General features: G+C 44.8%; 12 protein-coding genes across 12 annotated transcripts; 7 read left to right on the top strand and 5 right to left on the bottom strand.

The window, feature by feature from the left end:
* Positions 1 to 266: 266 nt before the first annotated feature.
* VTP01DRAFT_3033 (uncharacterized protein) lies at positions 267 to 1,518 on the top strand (the record flags this gene model as incomplete). Its single annotated transcript, XM_069381560.1, has 4 exons — positions 267 to 371; positions 439 to 1,087; positions 1,156 to 1,248; positions 1,304 to 1,518. The coding sequence occupies 4 exons, from the start codon at positions 267 to 269 to the stop codon at positions 1,516 to 1,518; spliced, it is 1,062 nt and encodes a 353-aa protein (XP_069236680.1).
* A 1,004-nt stretch (positions 1,519 to 2,522) lies between these two features.
* On the top strand, positions 2,523 to 3,884 carry VTP01DRAFT_3034 (uncharacterized protein; the record flags this gene model as incomplete). The annotated part of the gene is made up of 2 exons (XM_069381561.1): positions 2,523 to 3,274; positions 3,338 to 3,884. 2 exons carry the CDS (start codon positions 2,523 to 2,525, stop codon positions 3,882 to 3,884), a joined length of 1,299 nt encoding a protein of 432 aa, XP_069236681.1.
* A 262-nt stretch (positions 3,885 to 4,146) lies between these two features.
* On the bottom strand, positions 4,147 to 6,055 carry VTP01DRAFT_3035 (uncharacterized protein; the record flags this gene model as incomplete). Its single annotated transcript, XM_069381562.1, has 4 exons — positions 4,147 to 4,617; positions 4,705 to 4,868; positions 4,939 to 5,655; positions 5,731 to 6,055. 4 exons carry the CDS (start codon positions 6,053 to 6,055, stop codon positions 4,147 to 4,149), a joined length of 1,677 nt encoding a protein of 558 aa, XP_069236682.1.
* A 706-nt stretch (positions 6,056 to 6,761) lies between these two features.
* On the bottom strand, positions 6,762 to 7,852 carry VTP01DRAFT_3036 (uncharacterized protein; the record flags this gene model as incomplete). Its single annotated transcript, XM_069381563.1, has 7 exons — positions 6,762 to 6,944; positions 6,994 to 7,286; positions 7,362 to 7,455; positions 7,516 to 7,553; positions 7,626 to 7,647; positions 7,718 to 7,735; positions 7,805 to 7,852. The coding sequence occupies 7 exons, from the start codon at positions 7,850 to 7,852 to the stop codon at positions 6,762 to 6,764; spliced, it is 696 nt and encodes a 231-aa protein (XP_069236683.1).
* Positions 7,853 to 8,288: 436 nt separating this feature from the next.
* On the bottom strand, positions 8,289 to 12,629 carry VTP01DRAFT_3037 (uncharacterized protein; the record flags this gene model as incomplete). Its single annotated transcript, XM_069381564.1, has 16 exons — positions 8,289 to 8,410; positions 8,472 to 8,592; positions 8,648 to 8,764; positions 8,826 to 9,438; positions 9,496 to 9,714; positions 9,770 to 10,507; positions 10,565 to 10,737; positions 10,797 to 11,011; positions 11,077 to 11,185; positions 11,248 to 11,360; positions 11,420 to 11,631; positions 11,689 to 11,878; positions 11,938 to 12,101; positions 12,166 to 12,307; positions 12,374 to 12,479; positions 12,627 to 12,629. The coding sequence occupies 16 exons, from the start codon at positions 12,627 to 12,629 to the stop codon at positions 8,289 to 8,291; spliced, it is 3,357 nt and encodes a 1,118-aa protein (XP_069236684.1).
* A 1,103-nt stretch (positions 12,630 to 13,732) lies between these two features.
* On the top strand, positions 13,733 to 15,409 carry VTP01DRAFT_3038 (uncharacterized protein; the record flags this gene model as incomplete). Its single annotated transcript, XM_069381565.1, has 8 exons — positions 13,733 to 13,754; positions 13,812 to 13,876; positions 13,936 to 14,034; positions 14,098 to 14,168; positions 14,224 to 14,330; positions 14,390 to 15,018; positions 15,081 to 15,317; positions 15,377 to 15,409. The coding sequence occupies 8 exons, from the start codon at positions 13,733 to 13,735 to the stop codon at positions 15,407 to 15,409; spliced, it is 1,263 nt and encodes a 420-aa protein (XP_069236685.1).
* Positions 15,410 to 15,529: 120 nt separating this feature from the next.
* On the bottom strand, positions 15,530 to 16,339 carry VTP01DRAFT_3039 (60S ribosomal eL27 domain-containing protein; the record flags this gene model as incomplete). The annotated part of the gene is made up of 4 exons (XM_069381566.1): positions 15,530 to 15,773; positions 15,853 to 16,021; positions 16,121 to 16,175; positions 16,313 to 16,339. The coding sequence occupies 4 exons, from the start codon at positions 16,337 to 16,339 to the stop codon at positions 15,530 to 15,532; spliced, it is 495 nt and encodes a 164-aa protein (XP_069236686.1).
* Positions 16,340 to 16,395: 56 nt separating this feature from the next.
* VTP01DRAFT_3040 (uncharacterized protein) lies at positions 16,396 to 16,668 on the top strand (the record flags this gene model as incomplete). Its single annotated transcript, XM_069381568.1, has 2 exons — positions 16,396 to 16,509; positions 16,612 to 16,668. The coding sequence occupies 2 exons, from the start codon at positions 16,396 to 16,398 to the stop codon at positions 16,666 to 16,668; spliced, it is 171 nt and encodes a 56-aa protein (XP_069236687.1).
* Positions 16,669 to 17,907: 1,239 nt separating this feature from the next.
* VTP01DRAFT_3041 (uncharacterized protein) lies at positions 17,908 to 19,407 on the top strand (the record flags this gene model as incomplete). Its single annotated transcript, XM_069381569.1, has 1 exon — positions 17,908 to 19,407. One exon carries the CDS (start codon positions 17,908 to 17,910, stop codon positions 19,405 to 19,407), a length of 1,500 nt encoding a protein of 499 aa, XP_069236688.1.
* An 80-nt stretch (positions 19,408 to 19,487) lies between these two features.
* VTP01DRAFT_3042 (uncharacterized protein) lies at positions 19,488 to 20,901 on the bottom strand (the record flags this gene model as incomplete). The annotated part of the gene is made up of 2 exons (XM_069381570.1): positions 19,488 to 19,914; positions 19,979 to 20,901. 2 exons carry the CDS (start codon positions 20,899 to 20,901, stop codon positions 19,488 to 19,490), a joined length of 1,350 nt encoding a protein of 449 aa, XP_069236689.1.
* A 371-nt stretch (positions 20,902 to 21,272) lies between these two features.
* Positions 21,273 to 24,833, top strand: VTP01DRAFT_3043 (uncharacterized protein; the record flags this gene model as incomplete). Its single annotated transcript, XM_069381571.1, has 12 exons — positions 21,273 to 21,422; positions 21,482 to 21,613; positions 21,670 to 21,943; positions 22,012 to 22,120; positions 22,190 to 22,246; positions 22,312 to 22,589; positions 22,654 to 23,211; positions 23,274 to 23,591; positions 23,658 to 23,985; positions 24,080 to 24,146; positions 24,450 to 24,577; positions 24,728 to 24,833. 12 exons carry the CDS (start codon positions 21,273 to 21,275, stop codon positions 24,831 to 24,833), a joined length of 2,505 nt encoding a protein of 834 aa, XP_069236690.1.
* A 1,288-nt stretch (positions 24,834 to 26,121) lies between these two features.
* VTP01DRAFT_3044 (uncharacterized protein) lies at positions 26,122 to 27,237 on the top strand (the record flags this gene model as incomplete). Its single annotated transcript, XM_069381572.1, has 1 exon — positions 26,122 to 27,237. The coding sequence occupies one exon, from the start codon at positions 26,122 to 26,124 to the stop codon at positions 27,235 to 27,237; it is 1,116 nt and encodes a 371-aa protein (XP_069236691.1).
* Between the last annotated feature and the right edge of the window lie 182 nt (positions 27,238 to 27,419).

Below are 27,419 nucleotides of genomic sequence, written 5' to 3' on the forward strand. Positions count from 1 at the left end.
GGGAAATATATCACGAGACATAGACCGGAAAAGAAAAGAAAGCCGACTTATCTGTCTTCATACGCCTGGCCTTTGGGAACTATATAGCTTTAAACAAAGGGTTATATCTTTCATTCAAACATAGGAACAAAGAAATAGGTACATTGTGTCTTCTAGGTGCTATTACTTGGCAATATCTGCAAAGCCACCGTCGTTACCCCATATGCTAGCATTATTTCTCTTTCCTTATTATCTGGGAACTAGATTTCATTGATCTAGAAGATTCAATGTGGAGACGGTGTCTGTCTACATTGAACTACAGCGATGCATTGAAACGGACTCGTCTGAAGCATGCTATTAGCGTGGCACCCATGGTGGACATTACCAACGCTGCAAGTACATTCATATTCTGTTGTCCCTGATATGTCTCTTTTAACCTGAGCATCATACATTTTTTAGCATTTTCTCGAGTTGCTTCATATCGTGGCAGGCCAAGAACGCTATGCATACTACACAGAGATGCACCCTCCGCATGTTATCACGAAAAATCCAGATACGCTGTATGCGATCCTAGGCGCACCGCGGCCAAACGTGGTGGTCCAGCTGGGCGGCTCTGATCCTCAGCACATGGCGCAAGCGGCCGAAATTCTCGAGAGGCAAGGATACAGCGAAATCAACATTAATGTTGGATGCCCAAGCGCAGCCGTCAAAGCTGGAGATTTCGGGGCGGTATTAATGAAGACTCCCGAAAAAGTAGTAGCCGTGCTCCGAGAAATGCAATCGGCCGTGTCTATACCCATCACTGTAAAGTGCCGCCTCGGCGTAGACGATCTCGATACATACGAGTTCTTGCATCGATTTGTGGATACAATTATCAGTCAGAGCAAGCGCGAGCTGCCACATTTGATTGTTCACGCGCGAAAATGTATATTGAAGGGCTTGACTCCCAAGCAGAACCGGAATGTGCCGCAGCTAAATTACGATCGAGTGTATCGACTGGCACAGGATATGAAGCATCTCCCCATCTCCATCAACGGTGGGTTCAAGGACCCTACAGCTATCCAGGACGCTTTGCAACGCGTCGATGGATGCATGATTGGTCGGCAAAGTAAGTTTATCACTGGATTATCATCTTGAGAATTTAATCCCCCTGAATGCCGCCTTTTTTCCCACTAGTCATGAACAATCCACTCTTTTTACAGACTCTTGATACCACCATCTACAATGTGCCCAACAAATCAGTTCTACAAGTGATTCGAGAGTATATCGGTGAGCAATTGGGTTGCAAAGTAACGAGGATGTTTGGTTGACACGCCCGTTGTAGATTATGGAACGAGCTTGGAATCACATCCGGCGTACAGTAAACATAGGCTTCCTCCATTAACTATTCTTACAAAGCCCCTGACCATGATGTTTGGTGGGCAGCAAGGACGCGCGTTCCGGAGAGAGCTGCAGCAAGAACTGCGGCGACCGGAGCAGGGTCTAGATAGAGTTGTCACGAATGCCCTGGTGAATGCTGGCATTCTCCTTTCCATGTAAATAACAACAATCATTACACTATTTATTGCAATCATCTGTATACACACTGCATATAATTGATCTAATGATCTAATAACAATAAAATCCAATATGTGAATCACTTGATAACAATAACAATAACAACAACAAATCTGCAGTTGCAATTAATTGGTAGCAAGTCCAGCCCTATCAGTCAGTGATAATGAGAATTTCTAATGGAGATCAATGACAGCATCAGCGGAAAATGTACTGCGGGCACGGTTCGATTCTGGGCCTTGCGGCACTCCGAAAGCACGAGTCATATCTGTAAATTGACAAAGAGCTCTGAAGTTCTAGACAGTGCATTGATTTACATAATGAACAAGCAATGTACGCAAATTGGCCAGTAATCATTGTATTGCCGCCACAGGGAGGGGGAAGAAAACTGTTTGTTGTTGTTGTCATCGTCATGCAACTTGCATACCAACTAACTGCAGATGAACAAGGTCAGCCGAAAACTCCATACATTGAATGATTTAAGGATAATAATAGAAAGAAGCAGCAGCAGCAATGTGTAAATGGCTGGATGATGTTCCAATGTTTGAGAACTTGCCCTGTCGGCAGGTAATCTTACTTTCAACCGACAACGCGCAGAAGCGACGAGACAACAATGCTTTTTTGCTTCGACTTGGCGGCGTGTGGCACGTCGTACAAAAGATGATCATTAATTTAAACTGATGAGGTTATTACTACGGCCGCGGTTACCTTTGCAAAGAGAAAAAGAAGAAGAATAATAATATGCTCGATCATTTATTTCGAGGAAAGGGGAATAGGGGACCCCTTGTTTGCAGTATAGTCGTTAAAAGTTTATCCTCCAGCCAGGCGCCTACCGGACAAGTCAAAAAAAGATCGAAAAACATTTTCCACTCCACCACCTCCTCTGTCTCCTCCTCCGCCCTCGTCGTACCTTACCCCAACCCCCAATTGTGTTCTCTCTCTCTCTTACATTCACACACACATCTCTTTCTCTCTCCCGGTATTTATACATGCCCACAGAAAAGCCATCAATATCATCATCATCAGCGTCATCACATCATGATATCAATGAAAGTTTAAAGATCTTGCAGCCCTGCATCCACAACCTCGCTCTCATTGTTCGATTGTTGCAATGGTCGACGACCGAGAAAACGACGAACAATAAATGTACAAACAGCAACAACAGCAGCAACTATTCAAGGATGCTTTTAACGATCCTTGTTTGGACCTGTCTCTGCTTCCACCACCAGCTAACTCTGGCTGTTGCGCTGCCCGTTTTCATACATGCGCTGTCCAGCAGGCCTGTTCGACAACAGCAGCAGCAGAAGCAAGATTGCAATGAGGACGAGATGACGCAGGAGTTGTCGGAACTCGCAACGTTTATCGCCACACTCTGCAGCGCGCTCGGTAAGCTCAAGACCTACATTGCGCATGGCCGTGAGCAACAACATAAACGACGAATGCTTGCTGTGTGTTATACAATGTGGTGCGTGATTATTTACAGCGGCCATTTAAGGGCCAGTGTGTGGTGCCTCGGCTGCTTGTGCCTCGCATGGCGGAGTCCGTGGTTTTCTGCACTGCGTGCCATTGCACTGCGGCGCTGCAGTCGGCCATCCGCACTCGATGTTAGTAGCAGCAGTAACGCGGTCGCAACGACGGCGGCAGATCCAGAGTTTGATCGGTTGTATTGTTTCACTCTTATTGAGCACCAACGATGGTGGCTTCACAAAGGTTGGAGTGCACCTTGTGACCATCCCGCGTGGTACGAATTGCATACAGCCCAATATGGCTTCATTGGTTAATCTGATCACAACAACATGAATAGGTCCGACGAGTACTTGGAGGCTACTCCGTCCATGGACGAGTTTGTCCTGCCGCCGCCTATCACCGAGCACGGCGTTACAAGTTACTGGGTCTGGGTAGACCCTTCCTGGAAAGTCGACACTTGCGGGTGGCAGTACACTGACTGGGACTGGAAGCGTCTCGCGATGCTGTCCCGGCGCCGTAAATGGTTCCGCTGTGCACGCCTTGAACAACAGCCTGCTGAAGAAGAAAGCAGCGTCAAGGAGAGTATTGACATCAACAACGACGACGACGACGATTACTCGCTGACAACGACAGACGATAGTATCAGTACCATGGAAACAACTCACGCAGCGGCAGGCATCAATATCTTTTCACCATCGTCACCCTCGACTCCCCCGCCTCTGTGGATCAAGCACCGGTCGTCGCCTTCGACAAGTAGCTCGGCCACCATTGCCACAGCAACGACGTATTCTCTCCCATCGTCACCAAGTGGTAACGTACGGAAACGCTATTCGTGCGATTCGACTGGATCAAGCCTCGGCAGTCATTTCTGGTTGAACAGATAATGGCACCTTTTTGCTGTACATATACATCTGTTGATCCTCCTCCAATACCCACCATTACCAATTTTGCACTTCCTCCAAACCTGCATTCACGCACTCACATTTTTATATTTATCTACTTGTATACATCCTGTCTTGTCTTTTCTGCGTATCACCTCTTACTTGCTACACCTACATCTTACGTTATTTAAAGTAATTATTACAATCTTATTATTATTTCAACAATAACAGTGTTGTCATTTCACGTTTTATTTCCCCCTCTCCTTTAGCATTCAACTTTTTGATCGTACGGGACTGCTATCTCGTCGGTTGCGCTCAACCGAAGCAATCGAGAGGAAATACGATGTGACAGCGACGAGGGTTGTTGTTGGCGTCTTGTCTTGATATCATCTGATAATCTCAAAGCACCTCGACGATCTGCTGCTGTCTTTGCGTTGGTAGCTAGAACAGGTTTCGCGGTGCTGGGTAACGGAGGAAATACGTTGCGTTCTATCTGGCCGTTACTCTTACAGTCGTCGTCAAATTGATTATCTTTACTTTGCGCGACTGCTACGATAGGGGCTGAGTAATCCGCGGCATTGTTGTTTCGTTTGTAGAAGGAAGCAATGCTCCGGAGCGAGGACGAAGGTGCCTGTTTCAATAGCCGGGAGAGCGAAGCCCGCTTTTGTTGCTGCACTGCTGCTGCATCGAATTCCGCCATGCTGCTAGTAGACTCTGGAAACAGTTCCGTCAGTGCCTGAGTTGTAAACATTTAGACATGTAAGCTTTACTTTTAGCGATCCGTTTAAACTCTCACTCTCTCTCTCTCTTTCTCTCTCTCTACCTCTTGCCACGCGAGAAACGTTTCTTGAACGAGGCACTGAAGCTTGATATCTCGCTGATGCGTCTGGAAGACAAAGGACGGGATGATTTTTTGGAGCATACTACGGTAATTAGTCGTAGCAGGAGCGGCGGCGGTCGGTTGGATCGCAAAGGAAAGTAGCCGAGCTTAATAAGCATGCCAGTTAATAGGATGCAACCTCTGTTTGATCGCTGATTTTAATTTTTTTTTACATACCACTTTTAGCGTTTATCTTTGGATCGCTGCACTTGCGCCAGTACAGGATTTTTTCGTCCGGGTCTATCCAGACAAACCTGCGATGCCGTCGCTCCCCCGTTACGTTCCGCGTGTATTTCCACATCCAGTCACCAACAGCGACTCGAGCCTTGTATACCATCTGGGTGTCACCGATAACCATGCTCCTCACACGTTCTTTGTTGCCAGGTTGTTGCACTGAAGGAGGAGGAGGTAGTCTTGACGTGCATGCCCAGGATTTGGGCCTGGGTGAGTCTGCTGCTGTTGTCAACTTTAGCATACGTTGTTCTTCTTCAACGCATACTTGTTCGTACTCGTTGTCATCTGTGCTGGCACTGCTGCTCAAAGTGCTGCATTCGTCTTGTTGTTTGATATCATCATGCTTGCCGAAGCTGCTGTTGCTGCAAGGCGCACAGAAATGCCTGCCCCTATCTTCCAAGAGGTCGGACAATCGCTTATTTTCTAGCTGCGTTGACTCGAGTTTGCTTTGCAGTTCTGTCACTCTTGTTCTTTCCTCCTCCTCCCGGCTCTCCTGGACAGCTTTCGACAGCTCAAGCTCCTGGTTAACAAGGCTTTGTTCGCGCAGCATCCTTGCCTGCTCCAACTGCGATCGCGCGAGTTTGTGCCCTAGGTTCCGGATCTGTTTCTTAAGGCGTTGTCTAGTTACTTCCAGGTTCAGCAGCTCTTCGTTCAAGTGATCTATATTTGCAGCAACCATTGAGAAAAAGAAAGCATTTCTTATGTACATACTTTAATGCATATTGGACCCCTTACCTTCATGCTCAGTTTTGGCAGCAAGCTCGTCAACCAACTCATTTAATCGCCTCTGCATCGCCAACTTGTCCGCTCGCAGATTCGATAACTTTTCTTTGTGCTTTTCTAGATCCAGCTGCAAAGCACGTATTTTGGACACTAGCGCCTGCCCGATTTCTGCAGCGAGGTTGACATCAATGTGGTGGTCGCTGTAGGAGGCACGCCGCCGCTGCTGAGGAGGAGCTGGATCCACTAGGTAGACGTTGTTAGTTTTGAGAGTCGGCGCACTGTAGGTTGGTGTCGGCCGCCGTTGCTGTAGTAGCTGCTGATGTTGCTGTAATGCCATGTTATTATTGTACTTGATAAGAGCTTGTAAAAGGAAGAAGAGAAAAAACAAAAGAAAGCAGTTTTCTGCTGTTGCTGCTGCTGGTACACGGTGGATATAGCGGGTCGTCTGAGATTACCCGTTCGTTGAAATGTCAACAGATATATGCAGGGATCTCGATTATTCGCCAAACCTAGATCGGTTTGATGCATGACCTACCTACAGCGGCGTTGCTGCGAAGCAGATGGTGGGATGAGTTCGCTTCTGAACCCATTTGAGCTTGTGTACATCAATCTTCTCCTGTAAAATTCAGACAACATTCCCCTCTGATCTCCTTTCTGGCGCTGAACTCCATGGTTCTCATCATTGCATACATAATTCGTAGCACTTTGCTGCATGTACTAGTTGCATCGTTGTTCTTTTTAATTTAAATGCTGTAGTCGATCGCGTGTCACACTGCAAGCACGAAAAAGGGACCGGATGTATTTTTGCTTTAATGGTACATAATGTTGCTGGTGCTGTGGTATCGCCAAGTAAAACTTCAACATAAAGAAACGGATAAAAAGAGAGAGAGAGAAAGTATGGACCAAATGTAGAAAAAACAAAAAGGAGAGAAAGAGAGAAAGTATTACAACCAGAAGGGAGGATTTAGCTCATTATTTTTCCTGTAGGCAAGCCAAAAAGAAAAAAAAAGAAAAAAAAGGCGTTGGTTGATGGGTTGCGTGTATCATGTCGACTTAGGTCTGCGTGTAGTAGGGTAGAGAATTAAAATATACCATTTTTGCTTGCATTCAAGTATACATGTCCTCGGTTGCTGTTGCTGTTGTTGTTCTTGTTGGAGTCGTAGGTACTCTTGCAGCTGGTGGGGATCACAACATGTGGCACTTCGTCTTGCTGGATCGCCTTTTGCCTCCGTGATGTTGGGTGCCTTCCCGCTTTGCTCGAATCATTCTCACGACGGCGTAGAAAGACCGCTCAACATTGACGCAAGTCTTGGCGGACGTTTCGATAAACTCGCAGTTAAGCTTTTTCGCCATCTGGATGCCTTCTTCGCGCGAAACTTCCCGTTCTGTCACCTTATCGCTCTTGTTGCCTACCAGGATGAGCGGCACATCCGTCACATCCTTGACCCGAAATATCTGATCTCGGAACCGCTCCACGCGTTCAAACGTCGATCTGGACGATATCGAGTACACGATCAGGAACCCTTCACCGTCTCGGATCCACTGATCCCGCAACGCCGTGTATTCCTCTGTCGTTGTATTGTACCATTTATATAATTAATATACGTACATACACACACTTCTTCTCTCTCACAATCTCCCACCTTGGCCCGCCGTATCTAAAACTTCAAGCACACACGGCTGGTCGTCTATAACTACTTGTTTGCGATACGAGTCCTCGATGGTGGGATCGTATGTCTGGAAAGGGCGTCAGCCTCCTCGCGTTGTTGGAAAAACGTTAAAATTTTCCTTCGTTACCTCTATGGGAAATGTGTGAAACTTAATAAGGTTCTTCTCTATTCTAGCCCTGGGTGGTGCGTGCACGCGCGAGCGCGCCCTCGCTCATACACACACTCAATTCCACTTACCAACAAAATGGTTCAAACATAGCTTTGGTAGTCAGAATGTATACCGTCAGCTCCATTATAATTAATCCACACTTATTCAAATAGTCCCTTACTTGAATGGTCAACGCTGTCTAGAACAAACCGGATATTAATATTATTTTTATACTTCTCTCTCACCACCTCGGAGCCTGCTATTTTACCTTGCCAACGCCGCCGTCTCCAAGGACAACAAGTTTGTACAGAATCATTCTCTCGTCCGTTGAGTTAGTTGTGAAATGAGCACTGTGCCACACCCGCGCGCAATTGCGTTAAACACAACAAGGAGAAAAAAGAGAGGAGAAGGAGGAAAGGCAAAGTAAGTGTTTGTGTAGGTTCCGGGCACCTGGCGAAAAACACGGAAGAGATAGAGGTTACTGCCGGGGGGGGGGGCCATGGCAACTGCAAAGCGGATCACTGCTCTTTTTTGTGAGCCTGTATGCGTGTATCAGCTGATCACAGAAAACCTTGTGGGACCTGTCGCTCCAGTGCACACTCAACTCTCCATCAACATTGGTGGTGCCAAAAAGTGTTCTTGTTCGCACGACGACAACAGATCACTCTCCGCTATGTGCTAGATTCTATTGCGGCGCTGACGAAATAATTCTCAAAGGAAACGCTCAGGGCTTTTACAGACTTTACTTTTTTCTAACCTCGAATAGAAAGCGGTTTTTCTAATCCTATTCTGTTTACACGTCCTGTACGGTCAATGTGGTCGAGTCCAAGAGAATCTTCTTGGCCAAATTGATGGTCACTCAATTTATAGTCATCTAAATTGTGATATAAGTTAGAGATACCACCATACAACCCGTCATGACAATATCAACTTACCGTCATCAATAGGAGCAGCAGAGTATGAGGAAACAATATTGAATTTGACTTTGCTCCACTCTTTGTCAGGAATGCCTGTCCTTGCTTGCAATCGCTTTTTGGTTTCACTGAATGGCTCATCCTGGAGTATTCCACCATGAGAAAAAAGAAATCGTGAGAGTTAACTTTCTACAAACCTTTTTAACTAGGAACTTGAACGGTACACCATGTGTTCTCGAGATATCTCTTTGATAATGGAACACACCAACGAAAATGTCACCATCAGCCATCAATTGCTCCTCCTCCGGAATGACCTACATAAATAAAATCAATATCTCTACATAAGCAATAAGCAAACATCCAGGTCAATCCTACCTCTGCGTAAAGCTGCGCTGATGGACTGTCAGATAGCTGAGATAAGCTATCTGTAGAGAGGAACTCGCGATGGAAACGGTGGTTAATGGCTTCGTAGACTCGGATTCTTCTGGTTCCATTCGCAGAAGCTTCAAACTTGACTTCCCGCAATAGATCGCCAATTCGTCCTGTCTTTGGCATCCATACTTCGACAGGGTTACAATCCTTTAGCGTCGGCGCGCAAACGTTGATCTTGACAAGTCGCTTGAGTTCAAGCTCAGCGAGGCTGATATCAAGGACTTCATAGAACAATTTGCAATGCAAAGTCGCCGTTCGGTTGTATGGACCATGCAGCATTTCTTCCAGCGGCAAATTAGGCAAACGTCGAATTGCATTCTTCGGTTCATCGTTAATTCCAGCGACGAAAAACTGTATCTTTGCAGGGTCGGTACCAATCTTGTTGCCGAGTCGAAGTGCTACATCGTCGTACTTCAGCCCTTTATGCAGCACTAACTCGATTTCCTTTTCCGGATTGCGGTCCTTGGGTGAAAACAATACATTGACTTTCTTCAGGAGAAAATCCAAATAGGTCGGAACAAACGGATAAATATCTTGTTCCTCCATCTTCTGTGCACTGTAATATTCTGTTAGAGTAGCTAGGACAAGATTATTGAGAACAGAAGCCACTTACTCTTCCTTTGAAATCCAGCGTTGTATACAAATAATATCACCATCTTGAATCTCTGCTTCGGTAAACGTTACATTAAGATCCATCTGATCGATCATTGTTGGCTTAATTTCTTCAAATAGGAGCAGCTCTGTGCCAGCTGGGAATCCAGCCATCTCGTTAAGTGCATCAATGATGGAACCCACTTTGCCAAGCTTTGGCACGTACAAACGGCCGATACCACTGAAACGATCCATTAGCAATTAGGTTTATCAATAAGTTTCGTCGATTGCCTTACCGGATCCGCTGCTTCTCCGGTTCAAATAATTTAATAAATACGAGAGTTTGTCGGGTTCCATTGGCTGGCGCTGGTGGGAATACGGGAACTCCGTTCTCGAAGGCCTGAGCAGTTTCCACATAAAGTCGCAGTTGTTGGCTATCTGTTGCATACTTTTGAGCAATTTCTTCCAAGGTAAGCTTATACTCCTCTTCGCTTTCAGGAATGGGTGCATCTGGGCGGACTGTTCGATTTTGTCTGTTGACGAGTAGCCATAGCCGGAAATGGCCCAATTCGAGGCCTAAAGTGTTTGCTAGATTTTCCATAAATGCACCGTATACCATATCCTTGCGTTCTCGCAGATCGATAACAGCAGAGTCGCCGTTTTTATGCCGAGTATTAAGATCGATGAAATCAAAGCCTTCGTTGGATTGGAACGTTTTGTCAGTGACGATATACACCTTCATGTACAAATGCATCTCCTCATGCTCTTTCTTTCGTCTTTCGTAAGCCAGGCGTTCATCTTCCATACGCTTGATAAGATGTTGTGGAATGTCTTGGTCCGTAACAGGGGTAAGAATCTCGTCAAGCATAGATTCGCGGATGTACACAAGCATGTAGGCATTGGTGAACCTCTTATACATGCGCACATTAGGGCGAGCATTCATTCCAAAACTGTTCAAGGGTTCACCGCCATAGTTTTCCTCCAAAACTTCCTTCAAAGCAGCAGGTATGACTCTGTCATCGTCAAATTTGAGCCTAAATGGAAACATGTCAGATACGAATACAAATGTTGCAAAGATCCACAATCCTCACCATTTGCCGTCTTTTGTAGGTTTTACAAATGCAAAGTAATGTCCTCCACTAACATCGCCACTGTGTACAAGGACTCCGTGTAAAGCATACTTGTGTGGTTGAGAGCGGTCTGCATTGGGTGATAGGTAAGGTTCCAAATCAATTTCCAGAGGAAATTCATGGCGGTCATTTATCTAGCGAAGTAAAATTAGACGCTGGCTGACTCATGGATACATTTGAAATGGAAACATACTTTGACCATGGAGTCCTTCATAATGTCATATTCGAATCTTTTCAGTTGGAGATGCAAGACCGGAGGAAAACTCTCGAAAATGACACCCTTCTTGGCATCTTGGAGGCCATAACCTTCCGCCATATACTTATTCTCGCCCTCCAAAGTTTCTTCCGCAACATAATTTTTGAAAGATTCTTCCAGGTTCTTGCATCCTTTCACGTTCAATTGAATGTCTAGAAAAGTATGCTGAGGTAAGAGACTTTCTGTGCATTATTCCCAGTCTTTCTTTTTTACCCACCATAATAATCCTCTGAGCGACTGGATTCATAATTAACATTTATACACTTGATATAGCTTCTCATCTTGCCGAGAAATAGCTTTTTAATAGCACCATCCGCTGGAGTATCCTAGCATTAGATAGACTCAGTGTTATTGAACCCTGATACGATATACCGATATCTGTAACTACCTTCATTTTGACTTCCAATGCGTCTTGCAAAACTCGATTGAATTCTTGGACATCATGCTGCATAAATGCGTCAACAGATTTCCATCCGAAAGAACGTGTCAATTCGGTGGTGCCTGGATGGAATTTATCAATATCCTGGCAATCATAATACCTTCCAAATAGCTTCACTTACCAACAGGATTATCATTATACTGCAAATTATAGAAAAGCCGCTGTAATGCAAATGGTATACTATTATTCGGATCATCATTCTCTGTTGGGATCTGATAGACGGCTTTCCGGAAATAGTTTGTGCAATATAGAGACTGGAATAACGAATTCATATAGCAGGTGGCGCCCTGATTCTTTAGGCCGACGTAGCCAGTCGTCTTTTTAGAATCATAACTAAATTGAAGGTAACATCAGTCATCATCAAGCAACCTATTGCATAAATTATCTTACTTGATAAAGTTGTGCCAAAGAACTCCAGTAGGATCTTTGACAACTCGGACAAAAACTGTTATTCTCAATTTGTCAGCCTCCAAATAAGGGCCTTCTCCAGTATGCGGGTCTGCCTGGTAGAGACGGTGCAGTTCCATAAATTTCGCAAAGCCCCAATCGGATTCTTCCGCGCTGAATCGATGCTGTGCAACTATTGTTCCACGAGTTAACAGCATCAAAGTAAAGCAAATGTACGAATCACGAGCTTACACTGAGAAATGTATTGAGTCGGATCAGATGGTTGGGAGATGCAAATCGCAAAGTATGCGCAAGCATATGTATCTGGTGGAGGATTGTCTCGCAAATCCGCAAACTCCAGATAAATGGATAAGGTATGCGGATTGTTATTTCCTCTTGGGAACAGAAGGATATTCCTAAAGAGATTGGTTTTTTTTCGTTGGCACATGCATTTGTCAGAAAGAATTGCTCGGAACTTGCCATTTATGTCCACCCGCTTCGAAAACGGGACCTTGGGTTCGGTCAGGCAAATCTTTCCAATTGTCTATCTCCCAATGATGAATGCCCGTTTCGATAACCTCTTCTTCCGTTGGTGGGAGTTCCTTGTCGGCCACTTCATCGGCTATAAGCAATTAAACTCGATAAGGATCGCGGAGACTTGTATCTCAAAACTAAGGCAAACACTTACCGTCGTCCACGATTGACAGTGCTGGTGCCTGGTCAACCTCGGCCATATTTTGGTCTGGATCGTATGGTGTATCATTCGGTGCCCCGACGTCAGACATTTTGTCGTCCTACAGGAACAAAAAGTTCCAGGTTAGACATTGTGCTGCGTAATGGTCGCTTTCTGAGGCGTCGTTTCGTGCTGGCCGTCAATGATTATTGACAAGTCCAGGTCTTTGATCGGACAAGGTCATGCAAGCTGCATCAAGATTACTTACCATTGTTCTCACTGCGTTGGTGTCTTACGTGCAGGAAAAGCTTAGCTTGGCGGCAACGTGTGCATCATCGCGAGTTGCAAGAGTTGCGAGTAATTCAATCTCAGACCTAGTAGTATCCTTCGCATGGGTAACATGATTAGAGGGCAAGAGACCAACAATAAATGGACCAGCAAATACATATAGTAAATCGTATTTGAAACATTTGATACTGTGCTAGAGAAGGTAGATTGGCAATGACCGACTTATCTCTAAGAGTATGAGCAGGAATCTATTGGTAACGCAATCTGAATTCATGCATCTCGAAGCTTGTCCGTCATGGAGCCAAAGATATGTGCCTATACACTTTTTCCCAAAAGTAATGTCGCATTTTGTGAAATTTTTATAATACATTTATACACCAAAACGGCAAATTGCAACGACATTAATTTTTGGAAAAGGTGTACTTTGCACAGTTAATATATTTCAATCCATTGGACTAGAAAGCTAGAAAAGTCTGAATCCACTCATATTGTAAGCGCCCTGAACCTCGTGATTTGCGAGAAGCATTTTGAAGTAAGTGCCAACGATTTTTCTAAGCACTTGAATGATCACCATTTATTACTGTAAGCAATAAAATATCCATGGCTGAAGCGTGGGGGATCCAAAATGTCTGGGGAGAGGAACGCAAGTCGTATTAATATAAGTTATTAATAACCTCCTAGCCCAGTTATTAACTCCGGACAGGTATATCGCTATCCGCTTGTCATGGACACTGGCCTAGACCTGGGATTACCAGTTTGCATGTAGAGCCTGAGTATGCGACGATGTCGCTGTCCAGTACCTGTTTGAAGTTAAGAACTAGTTTTAGTATATCCTGCTTGTTCAGGATTTAATAATGATAACTGTAATTTCATACCACAGGTCCACCAGCGTGATTGTTGCATTGCTTTAAGCTATAGTGTCGTTCGACTTGAGAGTTTCAGGTCAGGAATGTCCTTCGGAATCTTTGAGTTGAGGGCCTTAGATGTGCCCAAAAGCGGAAACAAATTCAGTTGCCTCGGTGAAAATTTCTCTGCGCTTGTGAATTCCCAATCCCTATTTTTTTTTACTTTTTGCTAGTAATTAAAATGACAGTGAGGGGATTTTGGGGTAAGCAATATTGCTCTGCTTGCGGGATGCTTTTGTAAACTCAAAGATCAATTCAAGGTCTCGAGGTCATACCCGGCAGAAAGTACCATCAAACAGTGACGGCGAGCTTCCGCCTTTCCATGGTATGATTTGGGCAGATCGACGCGTAAAATGAACCAGGGATTATTGATTTCAGATGTAGGCAGCGTTGACAGAAGAAATCAAAAGCAACAAGCCTACCACTGTGTACGTGTCAGTCAACGAGAAGCAGTTTGCACTTTGCACCTTGGTGCCCGACAAGGTATGTGTCTGCCAGATGCCATGATTTATTTAGGAACAAGGTCCCGATAACGGAAATAAATAGGTTGAGCAACAACTGCTTGATCTTATACTATCCGAAGGCGAAGAGATTATGTTTACTTCGAATGGCGCAAAGTAAGTGTCATGACAAGCTGAGTCTACTAATAATGCGCTAACTGGATGTATCAAGTGTCGTCCACTTGACTGGCAACTACGAATTCGATGAAGCTGAACTCTACAGACGCAAACCAGAAGTCGACAAGACACTCAAAATGTTGGAACGTTTGAGAAAGGAAGGTTAGTCGATAAATAGCACTTTTTGCTAATCTCCTCGCTAAAGTATGCATTTATCAAAGGTTTAATCGAGGAAGATGTCGAGATGGGCTCTGAAGACGAAGAAATCAAATCTGACGAAGCTGATATGGCTGAATCAGATGAAGATGAGGAGGAATCCGACGAAGAAGAGGAAGAAAGTGAAGAAGACGAAGACGAGGAGGAAGAGGAAGAAAGCGAGGAAGAGGAGGAAGAGGAAAAGCCTGCTCCTACCAAGAAAGATAAGAAGCGGGTAGCTGAGCCGATCAAGGAACAGCCTGCTTCCAAAAAGCAAAAGGCCGAGACCCAATCCAAGGCTAAGGCTGAACAGGAGAAGAAGAAGCAAGCCGGAGTGAAGGCCAAGGCAGAACAACAAAAGAAGAAGGAGGCGGAAGCAAAGGCAAAGGCTGAGCAAGAGAAGAAGAAGCAAGCAGAAGCAAAGGCTAAGGCTGACCAGGAAAAGAAGAAGCAAGCAGAAGCCAAGGCCAAGGCTGACCAGGAAAAGAAGAAGAAACAAGAGGAAGCAAAGGCTAAGGCCGAACAGGAAAAGAAGCAGGCTGAAGCCAAAGCCAAGGAGAAGAAGGAAGAAAAGAGCGTCAAGAAACTTCCAAACGGTCTGATCATTGAAGAACTCAAGAAAGGTCAAGGAGCTGCTGTTGCCAAAAACGATCGTGTATGTATCCAAGATCCTGTCTTAAACGGTAATGAAAGAGGTTCCTAATTTCTGCACTGTAGATCTACGTCCGTTACACGGGTCGTCTGCAGAAGAACAACAAAGTATTCGACTCCAACACCGGTGGAAAGCCATTCAGCTTCATCGTTGGCCGACAGGAAGTCATCAGTGGATGGGATCTGGGAGTGGTTGGTATGCAGATCAATGGTGAACGACGATTGACCATCCCTCCCAAGCTTGCCTACGGTAGCCGAGGTGTGCCACCAGATATTCCTGGCAACTCCACTTTGATTTTCGATGTAGGTGTACCTGTAATTGCATGTATTTTCCATGTACTAAATTGCATTTCTGTTTCTAGATCAAACTCGTCAAAATCAAGTCAAAGAACTAAGCATTGTAAATCCCACATCCTAACATCCATCAAATGAAAATAACAACAAAACAATATCACGAGTGCGAGATTACATTATACAATGTTCGTCTGCTGGGAAAGATAGCACGTCTTTATTTTTCAAATCCTTGCGCTTAGAATCTGAGCTTGGTAAAGAACCACTTGTTCTTGCCGGTCTGATATCTTTCTTCCAGAAGCTTCTTGATGACCTAAAACCAATGAAACAAGTTCAATCGATGATATACTCGAAACTAAACTCGTATGAAAATCCTCCTTTACCTTCTTGGCTTCAGTGCGCTGGGAAGGTTCCTTGAATGTCTCGGAAGAGATGGTGCCCTTCAACTGCTCCAAGTCAAGAGTGTAGCTGTATATAACGACCATTGTTAATTTTACTGCTGCTACTGCTACTACTGCTGCTGCTGGTATTCAAACCGACAACTTACCGAGTGGGCATCATGTGGTTGTAGTTGACAATCTTGATGAAGGGCTTAACCTTGGAGCGCTTAGCGACCTTCTTCTTGTTCATGCCGCGAGTGACCTTCAAGGGGTAGCGCTCGATACCGGCAACGACGGCGTAACCGTAGGGTCTTTCCTTAGTACCCTCGTCGTGGTCTAACAGGGGAGGGGGGAAGCGCGCGCATTAGTGAATCGTGTCGAAAATTTCGTTACGTTGCCGACGAAGGTCATTCTCGGTCTTGTCGTAATACATACTGCGGACAACGACGGCCTTCTTGCCGGCGTAACGGCCCTGCAAAATGACAACAACCTGCCCATGCATCGTTAGTGCGCTCATTCGCTAATCGAGCCCCTCTCCGAAAATAAAAAGTCGATTCATCCATCCATCCGGTTGATTTTCGTTCATCCATCAAGCCTTCGTTAATTCCCACCGGTTGTTGTACGTACTTTACCAGCCTTGATGAACTTCACCATAGTGCTATATGCGAGAAAAGAGGGAGCTTAATTGTACGCAATGGATGTGTTGAGTTATGGCGAGCGCAGATATTCAAACACCGCACATGGCTGCCACCTCGCCACCTATTCCCACCAAGATGCCCTACTCATCAGGGTCTCACTTTAGAGCTCGGCCTCTTCGAAACTGCGTAAGAATTTATTCATTGTGCAGCTTCATTTTTCAGTTATTTACAAATTCTTCATCTTGGATACTAAGCTAAGACTTATGCCTTCAGCCTGCATGTTCCTAGAACTGCTTGAAAGTATCTGTTATCTGGTATGAGAATGCACTTGATGCCCATCAATAGAACCCTAGTCGATTGTAATGAAAATTTGCTCTAAGGTGTATGAGAATACTGCTAATAGCCGATACCCAATTTAAACTATTGCGACCTGCGGGAAGCACTGCCCGTAAAGGTTGCTATAGCCATTTTCTATTGAAGATCTTTATAGCAAGGCAGAGTCAGCTATAACCTGTAAGTAGCTGTGGCGTATGGAGAAATAATTGCAAATCATTGAATTACATAAATGATCTGACAACCTCCGTGGACTTTGTTGTTAAAGTCCCTTGCATACGCTAAATATTCGATCGACATTGTTTTGCATACTGGATATGATAGTAATTTGAGGCAACACCTAATTAAACATATGAGGCTCAGTAGTATAAAGTCTAGCGAAGAAACTAATAAGCTGTCCCGCAATTGTTTAATCGTCTGTCTGTTCACAAAAAATAAAAAATCACGTCAGACATATTACGACAACAGCGAGCTACTCCATATACTGTTATTCAGTGATGCATAATCTTATCGATTGCAACTGCTAATTCGGCGGCAATGGTCAGTAAATAAAACGATGTAGCATATGCAGAATCGAAGAAGGGGTGAAGAGAATCGATGTATCGACTCTTTTATACATTGTCGGACAGTGGTATCAATAGTTTTGACGCATACAATGTGAAACAATAATAATAGATTCTGAATTACGTGTAAAGTAGTACGAGATCTATGAACGACGTCTTATTCCACGAGGGAAGCTCGGCAACAGCCGGCAGGCTAAAGATGATGTGGAATAATAAACTGACGACGACGAGGATGATGATCATTTCTTAAAAAACGGGTCAACTTAATCCAACGATGCAGCTAGCCTATATCAGGCTTATTTGCACTGCAGCTACTCTAGAGGGAGTCCAAGGCAGAGACCCTGCAAATGATCTACGTTATTCTGCATGCGAAAGTTAGCACCATTGTGCTCGGTTGCCTTTTTCCAATAGTTGTGGCAACCAGGCACAACCCAAGATTAAATCTCAGTTGCAAACCGCGCCCTTCTGGTGTGTGTGACAAGACGCAAGAGCTAAATGAAACTTTCTTTTCTTGTCTCTCCTCCCATGTCTCCAGAAAGCAGCAGCAGCTAAACGAAAAAAGCTCGCTTATCAAGAATTTTAATTGCACTCAATGATAAACTCAACGACGACGACGACGACGACGACGAGGAGGAGCAGCGTGGATTTGTATTATAGCAGTGTTAAACACAACAGCAGCAGCAGGACGATGCTCCCGGACTCGCCAAAATCCGAGGAAGGAACCAAAGAACGGCCATCGTGGATTACAGATGTCTTTGACCGCAACTTTACTCCATCACCCACACCTTCGATATCCTCACTTTCATCATCACCTTCAAAAAGATATTCGATCGCTTTCCTTGGCAACGACGCAGCAGTAATAGATACCAATAGTAATTTCGATAAATCAGATCCATCAGAGGCAACACAAAGCATTCCATCTTCAAGTACGGCTGAGAAGCGCATCAAATCATTAGAACAGCAGTTAGAAAGCACCCGAAAACACTACGAACAAGCGCTCACGCAGCAGGAGCTGGCGACGCAAGCACTGGTAGCTAATCTGGTAGAAGAAAAAGAGCAAGAGAGCCTTAAAGTCAGACAGCTTGTGGCAGTGATCGAGAAGCAAGACGCATTGGTGCTAGCTTTGCAAGAAAAATTATCGCTGCAAAGTCAAGATGACTTGATACAAGAGCTTAAAAGTGAAATAGAGAGGCTCGCTGGTGATAAACGGGCACTCGAGCAGCGGATGGCTGCATTTTTACAGGAAGAGCTCGATGCTAGCCAAATTGAACTGCTCAGTGAGGCGGAGGACGAGCTAGTAACAAATACACTTGGCATGATGCCTCTTAGCAGCGACGATGACGAGGTGTTTTCAGGCAGCAAGAGTTGGCGACGAAGCAGCAGCATACTTGACACGGCGGAACTCAGGCACAGTTATCATCAGCGTAGTAACAGCTCACAAAGCAGTCTGGGTCGACCGGTGAACAGTAGCAATATCCTTTACCATCGATCTTCCCTCAATCTTGTAGAGGAGGAAGAGGCAGTCTCCGGTTACTCGTCACTGGCATCCTCACCTACGAGTCCGTCTTTCTCACCCGTAAGCATGTTGCCAAGAGCCGATTCATCGTTTAGTATCTACGATACCGAGTCTTCTGTGGCGACGTCTCCGCCTTCGGCACCCGTTGTTGCTCGAGGATCCATCCTATCTCGATCGGGTCTGCCTCCAGCTACTCCTCCTCCAAAGCAGCCGCTTCCTCCTGTACCACATGCTCTATCCACAAGCGATGATGCCGCCGTAACCATTAAATCATTCCCACCTCCACCACCAAAAATACTAACACATAACCTGGCATTATCGTCATCATCGCCCGCTGCTGCAGTAGGCAAGCATGCGTCCGTAGACGACTTGCAGCAGCAGAAACAAAGACCTTACTCCATCGCACCCTCACCACCATCGGCACCTCCCGGCATACTTAAATTCTCTCGGTTTTCCATGGCTGTGGGTAGCCTGACGGGCAGTAGCAGCAGTAACAGCATTGCCCGCTTGACGCAGGAAGCAGAGGCAGAACAAAAGCAGCAGCAGCAGCATCAAGAACGACCACAGTCATCAGAACAAAAGCCATCTACACCTGCATCGACTACAGAAAGCAGCGAAGAAAAGAAGGGATTCTGGAAAGGTGTCAAGAAGAAATGGATGATTGGACGTTAGTTAATTTCATACATATCGAACTCTATGGTACATGTACAATATACAGTTTTATATCATTACGAATAATTATATTTTTTGCGTTATTCTTTATCGTGAATACTTTCATGCGCCTTTAACGGTTCCATTTCTTTCAGACGTCGTTGGCGTTCGCAGTAGCATACACCATCTTGAAAAACGCCCTTTTCACAATCCGAGCAACAGTACACCTTGTCGCCAGCACATGCAGGACAGTACAGGACAAGCAAGTGGCAATTCTGCGTGGAGCATTTCTGATACACGTCCCAGGGTCTTTCGCAGCTCTGGCAGGTCCCCAGAATGCCTGTTGAGTTGCCGTAAAGTGCCTGACGAGCATCGAACACATAGTTTTTGCCCACCCACAATGGATTCTCCTGATGATCCTTGCTCCACTCCAAATAATTGTGGATACCGCCATCGAGCATATAGATCTTTGTATCTGGTGACAGAACCTGGCGCATGTATGCTGTTGCCTTTTCACACCGGATGCCTCTGTCGCAACGAAGGTTTAGAAAGTCTATTGATTCTTTAGATCGTTTTTTTTTCTCTAGCTTACCCAGTGCAGTAGGTCAAAACCGTCTTGCCTTCAAAGACATCTCGGTTTCGGTCGACATAGTCTGGGAAGCGACTAAATTTGCGTATAGCCGGTCGGATAGCGTCCTTAAATGCACCTATCCGACTCTCGTAATAATTACGGGTATCCAAGATAATCACATCTTCTTGTTTACTTTTCAACATTTCGTGGAAAGCCTCCGGTGGTAACTTGCCCTGCCTGTGCTGTCCATCCTTGAGCTGGTCAAGTGCCACAGCCGTCGGTCGCCCCAGAGGGCAAATCTCAGGCACCAATTTCACGGACAAGTCAGCAAATACATGGCGACAACCTTTCGATGGTTTGAAAAATGTATATCTCTTGTTTTCCAAGACTCGGATGTCTTGTTCGTCTGACCTTGTCAGCTTATTGTCGCGCAAAGGGGCGGTTGTCGATACCCAATCCATGTATTCTTTTATTTTTTGCTTTTCGCCGGCCAGCGTGACATTCATGCCTTCTTCAGCGATGCGGACTTTGCCTGTCAAGTCCAGGCGTTGACAAATTTCAAGATGCTCGCTTGCAAAAGACGACGGATCCGATATAGACACATATTTGTAAAACAGTATAACTCGAGACGCTTCTGCGTCGCATGAACAGCTTATTTCAATAGGATCTGATCCACCTTTAGGTGCTCTCCGACCTTTCAAAGGCGAAGAAACTTGCTCTTGCTGAGGAGTGCTGCTTTTAGACTGTTCCTGAGCTTGTCGCCATAATTCCTGCTGCAAAGCCGAAATCTCGTCTTCATGTGCTGCGCTGACATGTCGACCGATCGTCTCTAGAGAATCGTAGTCGCTTCCGCAACAGGTCCATTGTCCTTCTGCTCGCTGTCTTCCCTTGATCGCTCGCTGGACTGCTTGCCTTTTGATCTTGCGACTGAATATTTGTGGCATGGTATGCAAAGCCGAAAATTGGAGCTGAGCTGCCGGTATCAATATCAAGATTGACAGGTTGCGGCCCTTGGTGTCGATATGTCCAAGATACACCCAGCACAAGATGGAATCCCATCGTACAGTAGAGATACTGTGTCAATGGAGAATCCATCTTTCTTTCCTTCTTATTAGCATACTTTTTTATTGACTTGTGAACAAAAGTGCGTCATTATGCTCGCTGTTGTCAAAAGCTTCTCACAACTCCGTCTTTGACATACTGTTGTGATTTGATTCACAACTGACAGATGCCAAAGAATGCACAGCAAAATATCCCAGCTGTACGTTCTTTGAATATTTTCATCTGTTTTTCTTTTTCTTTTTCTTCCAAGGCCATGGATCACCTGAAACGGAGGCATGTTCACGCAGCAGAGCACTATGACTTGGATGCTCGGTATCATCAAGTACCTTTAAATGATAACGAATATCCATACTACGACTACAAGGATAATAAGATACACAAACCCAGCCGTGCATATACCAAGGTTTGCACCGATCCATAACCACTTGGATCATCTCTTATATATTTACTCGATACCTGTAGTTTCTTGGAATATACCTGGACAACAAGCAATACATAGTAACCGGATTTCTGACACTGCTTTCATTTTGGACACGATTCCGCATCATCGATCTATCCAACAAAGTTGTGTGGGACGAGGCACACTTTGGAAAGGTAACAACTACTGGAAATCAATCGAGTGCTATGTATTTGCTAAAGGTGCATTGCAGTTTGGCTCGTACTATTTAAAGCATGAATTCTACTTTGATGTCCATCCTCCTCTGGGCAAGATGCTGGTCGGATTGTCTGGATGGTTAGCTGGCTACGACGGATCCTTTGATTTTGAATCAGGAAGCGAGTATCCAAGAAACGTGAACTTTGCATCCATGCGTATTTTCAACGCAGCCTGGGGTGCGTTGGTGGTTCCCATCGCGTACTTGACAGCTCAGCAGTTTGGAATGTCGATGCCTGCCAGCCTTCTTGCAGCTACTATGGTGCTTTGTGGTAAAGTGCAACTCATCACATCGACTCGATTATAACGCGCTCATTGCTCCACTTTTCTATCTCCACAGATACCGCTTATCTTTGCATTAGCCGATTTATTCTCTTGGATTCGATGCTGCTTTTCTTCACATGCACTACGCTGTACACCTTATCTTGCTTCCACAATACTCGCACCAGGTTCGAGAAAGATGATAATACCATGTCTCCTTGACTAATATGTAATCGATTTCGATACAGACCTTTTAGTACAAGTTGGTGGACCTGGCTTGCTCTTACTGGTGTATCTCTGGGCTGTGTATTGAGGTGAGTGAATACATAGAATCATTGTGTCATAAATAGCTAAGCGAAGAAAATTGTAAACTTTGCAGTGTAAAATGGGTCGGTCTGTTTGCAGTTGCACTCGTTGGGCTTTACACACTTGAAGATTTGTGGGAAATGTTTGGAGACTTGTCAATGAAAAAGACTGTATATCTCGGACACTGGATAGCACGATCCATCTGCCTTATCCTTATTCCTGCAACCATCTATGTGCTCAGCTTTGCTGCGCATTTCCACATTCTTAGTAAAAGCGGACCAGGCGACGCAAATATGAGCTCCTTGTTCCAGGCGCATCTTGAAGGAAACAAGTTGAGTGAGAGCCCTATAGGTACGTATACATTAATATATTTGAAATGCAGTCCTTGCAGAATCCTAAAAGGGTTTCTACGTAGATGTCGCTTACAACTCCACAGTTACCATCAAAAACCATGCATTCGGGGGCGGTTTACTACATTCTCATGTTCAAACATACCCTGAAGGCTCAAAGCAGCAACAAGTGACTACGTATAGCTTCAAGGACGCAAATAATCTGTGGAGTATTCAGCATGCGCACGATCAAGGAGATATAAAGGAAGGCGATCCTATCCAATTTGTCAAGGACGGCGATGTCGTCCGGCTCGTCCATATTATGACCAAACAAAACCTCCACAGTCATACGTTCGAGGCGCCTGTCACAAAGAGCCAGTATGAAGTCTCTGGCCACGGTGCGCAGAGCGGTAGTACTCCAGGCGACGATTGGCGAGTAGAAATAATAGACAAGCATGACAATATCAAGTCCTTGATGACTCGTTTCCGTCTTCGCCACGTTGAACTTGGATGCCTCTTGGCTGCGGATAAAGTGCATTTGCCGCAGTGGGGCTTTCGACAGGTTGAGGTAACCTGCGACAAGGATAACCGAGTGAACGATCATCATACCTGGTGGAACATTGAAGAGCATGTAAACGAGCGACGCAAGTATTCTCCTTATCATCGTTCATCAGTCATCGTCGCTAATTGATTTATTTGATATCAGTGCCTCCTCCACCCATGCATGCATACAAATCAAACTTTTTCGACGACTTCAAGACGCTCAACGCTGCTATGTGGTTATCTAACAACGCACTGGTCGCCGATCCTGACAAAGATGACATATTGACTTCATCGCCGTGGCAGTGGCCGCTCACAACTGCGGGACTCCGGATGTGCAGCTGGGGAGATAAGAGTATCAAGTTTTATCTTCTTGGAAATCCTAGTGTGTGGTGGCCAAGCTTCGTGTCAGTCTTTGTTTTCCTTTTTACATGCGCAGTCTATGACGTTCGAGCTCGCCGACAGCTCTGCAATTTGTCACTAGGTAAAAAAAAAAAAAAATAATCAAAGCACCACGCTGGTTCTTCATTTACTGACGATGCAATGATAGCACACCGAGAATCTTTCCTTTTTGTTGGGAAGACCCTTTTTCTTGGCTGGTTCTTGCACTACATTCCTTTCTTCCTCATGGGTCGAGTCACTTATTTGCATCATTACTTCCCGGCTTTGTACTTTAGCATATTAATGGTCCCTTTCCTTATCGACCATCTTTCAGTCTCTGCTTCATCGCTTACACGAGCCACGATATTTACTTTAGCATTCGCACTGGTTATTGCCAACTTTGTCTTCTTTTCTCCGTTTGCTTACGGCATGGCAGGTCCTGTCAAGAACTATAGCAATCGACGATGGCTCAAAAGCTGGAACTTGATTGATACCTTGTAAGAAATCTTTAATAAAGTAGTTGCTTACATTTACACGTCGCATAAATTGTGCTTTTGGCTGCGAATAATTTGGCGTATTTAACCTTGAGAGCCTGCAACATGAGGAGCATCAAGGAGATCTGAAAAGCCGCCGCCATATTCAGGAGAGCAGCATTTCGGTACGTAATCAGACCAAAATTCAGCCAGGATGGTATTTCTATATGAACTCTACATGAATTCAAAGCAGTCCTGGAGCACAACTTGTAATACTCCATGCACTACGTTTGCAATTGGAAGTGAGGGAGAAATTGGGACAAAGAAAATTCTTGCAGCCACTCATGAACGACAAAGAAATTGTAAAAGTACGTACTTCTTCAGCAATTCATTTACTCGAGGTCTTTACAAACTGTCTGCATATTACATTAATTTTCTGTCGTCGCTCGCGAGCCGTCACACTTTTCACGAGCTGTTGGGTCTAATAGGCTGACGACATCGACGGTATCGCCGCAAACTTTGTAGGAATCGCCTTTGGCTCCAATTGGATCGATGGTCACTGTTTTGCCGTCTCCAGTTTCTCCTTGAGTTTGTCTCTCGTGTATGTCTTTATCAGGTAATACGGGTACTGCCTTCACTAATGTCAGGGATCCAAAAGCAAGCAGCAATGTAGCAAGCGGATACCGCATTGGCGCAGAGAAATCGATTAAAGTGATTTCAATGCCTATACTTTATTCGAGCTGCTTTATATTTTCGTTCTTCGTAGGAGGCTTCCATGCAGGAGTATCAAGGAGGACTCTGTGTCCAATGTCATACTCGAGTATACCTCTGGCGAATGGTGCCAGGCCGTGCTGCCCTACTCCAAATATTAGGGAGTTCATGCAGACCTGGATTCATTGTAACTCCGAATATCTTCACAACTGCTTACTGCTGATAAGTTTCACTGGATGCATATATGCTTACTAGAGGCAATGAGGGGAATAAAAACATAGCAATCTTGCTGCGTAACGTTAATCATCTATCAATCATCTAATATATCAAAAAACCTATAGATTAAGAATCTAACTATGGAAAGATATCATCATGGAAAAAACTGGAAATAATCTGAGTAAACCCGCATGCCCCAGTTAGCAACTTATGAAGCCCAAATTTTTAGACATGTCTTTAGCATCTATCTCGATTCCGAATTAGGTTTACATAGCAGATCATACCTCTATGTTGTCAAGTAGCGTAGACATGCAAATATTTAAATCCAAACGCTCAAAATTTATGAAATGCACCTTGTTTGATTGCAGAATTGTACATAAGGATGACAGGATTTGTATTAATTTCTGACTACCGCATGATTCTAGGATGGACCTTGTAAATCACGAAACCTCCGGAGGTCAAGACAGCATAAAGGGAAAATGTTAACAGCACGTTGATGTTGTGTTCCAACCCAATTGGTGTTCGATGTCGTGATCGAGAAACATAGCACTTATCGGGTAATGCAGACCCGTATGTAGTCTATTCCAAGTAAAAAATTACGCGTAATATGTAATACATCTTAGATGATCGCAAAAGGGATAGGATTGTGACCAAATCGGTGCATAGTGATCAAATGGTTGCAGATTTACACAAAATGCTGTCATTATCAGCCGCTGTTCTCGCCAAGTCTTATAATCGCATATTTGAAGATTCATATATCTTAGAATATTTGCACTAGGCGTCTTCACTTTATAACATCATTATTAATTCTCTCTCGTTCTATTCGTACATAAGGTGCAGACGATTTGAAATGTCTGGTTGATTTGTAAGCCGCCCTCAGGGCATTTGCTCGAAGTGCTCGGCAAAATGATTTAGGCATCTAATCAAGATTTCGTTGCATGGATGATTTTTGTGCAATACCATATCTATTATGTACTATACTCACAACAGATCAAATGTGGAGCATACTTAATTTATATCTATATATTTAAATTTGAGGGAAAAGGTGGAAAACTAGGCTGCCCTGAGAGATTTGTCATCTACAGGTTTCATAGAAAGACATTCAGCGGCAAAATTAATCATCATCTATTAGGCAGCTGCGAAGTTTAACATTCCGATAATTGATTCCGCCAAGGTTTATAAAAGGACGTTTTGGCAGCAAGACAGTTGTATCGATTTTCCCCTTCCATCTCAATGACTGTCTCTGAATCTGCTCTTTTCAAGCCTATCAAGGTTGGCAACTTGGAATTGAAGCACCGTGTTGTGCTTGCACCCTTGACTCGTCTTCGTAACGACGAGAAGCATGTTCCTGTCGATCTCATGACTGAATACTACACCCAACGCAGCACTCCCGGTGGCCTTTTGATTGCTGAAGCTACTTTCATCAGCCCTATGGCTGGCGAATATCGTGGTGCACCTGGTCTCTACTCCAAGGAACAGATTGAAGCCTGGAAAAAGGTCACTGCTGCTGTCCACGAGAAGGATGGTTACATATACTCTCAGCTTTGGCACGTCGGTCGCGCTACATCCTCCAAGCTCCTTCCCAACAATGCTACTCCCGTCTCCGCCTCTGCTGTTGCTATCCAGGGCAAGAACATGCTCGGTGAAGACTATGAAGTACCTCGTGAGCTCTCCGTTGAAGAAATCAAGCAAACCATCCAGGACTACGCTCAAGCTGCAAAGAATGCTATTGAAGCTGGGTTCGATGGTGTCGAGATCCATGGTGCAAATGGCTACTTGATCGACCAGTTTATCAACACTTCCAGCAACAAGCGCACTGACGAGTATGGTGGATCCATTGAAAACCGCACTCGTTTCTGCCTCGAGGTCGTGGATGCTGTTGTCGCTGCTGTTGGTGCTGAACGTGTTGGCATCCGTCTTTCTCCTTGGTCTGAATTCCAGGATATGGCTGACGAAACACCCTACGAGACCTGGGGCTACATTGCCAGCCAGCTCCAAGCTCGTCACCCGAACATGGCGTACCTCCACTTTATTGAACCTCGCGACGACTTTTCTCGCAAGACAAAGAACGACACGGTCAACTCATTAGATCCCTTCAGAAAAGCCTGGAAAGGACCCTTCATTTCGGCCGGCGGATACACCACTCACCCTGAACTCGCTACCAAGATCGCCGACGAGACCGGAAACTTGATCGCTATCGGCCGCGCCTTCATTGCCAACCCTGATATTGTCGAGCGTCTCAAGAACGGATGGCCTCTCAACAAGTACAATCGTCAGACTTTCTACGGCGGCGACCACGTCGGCTACACCGATTATCCTTTCTACGACCAAACATCCTCTAAGATCTAAACTATCTAAACTCCTTTGTTTGTCCTAACAGCTCTTCCCTTTCTGCATTGTTTCTGGTTAAAAACCCTTCTTTTTCAATACATAGTATTAGTATAGAATATTGAAAATGGTGCAGTGTAATAAATCGCATCATTGCCAGCATATATTCATTTACACTTGCTGCTTCGGTAGATAAATGGAAG

The sequence above is a fragment of the Rhizomucor pusillus genome, assembly GCF_041956525.1.
Source record: "Rhizomucor pusillus strain CBS 183.67 unplaced genomic scaffold VTP01scaffold_15, whole genome shotgun sequence".
Classification (NCBI taxonomy): Eukaryota; Fungi; Mucoromycota; class Mucoromycetes; order Mucorales; family Lichtheimiaceae; genus Rhizomucor; species Rhizomucor pusillus.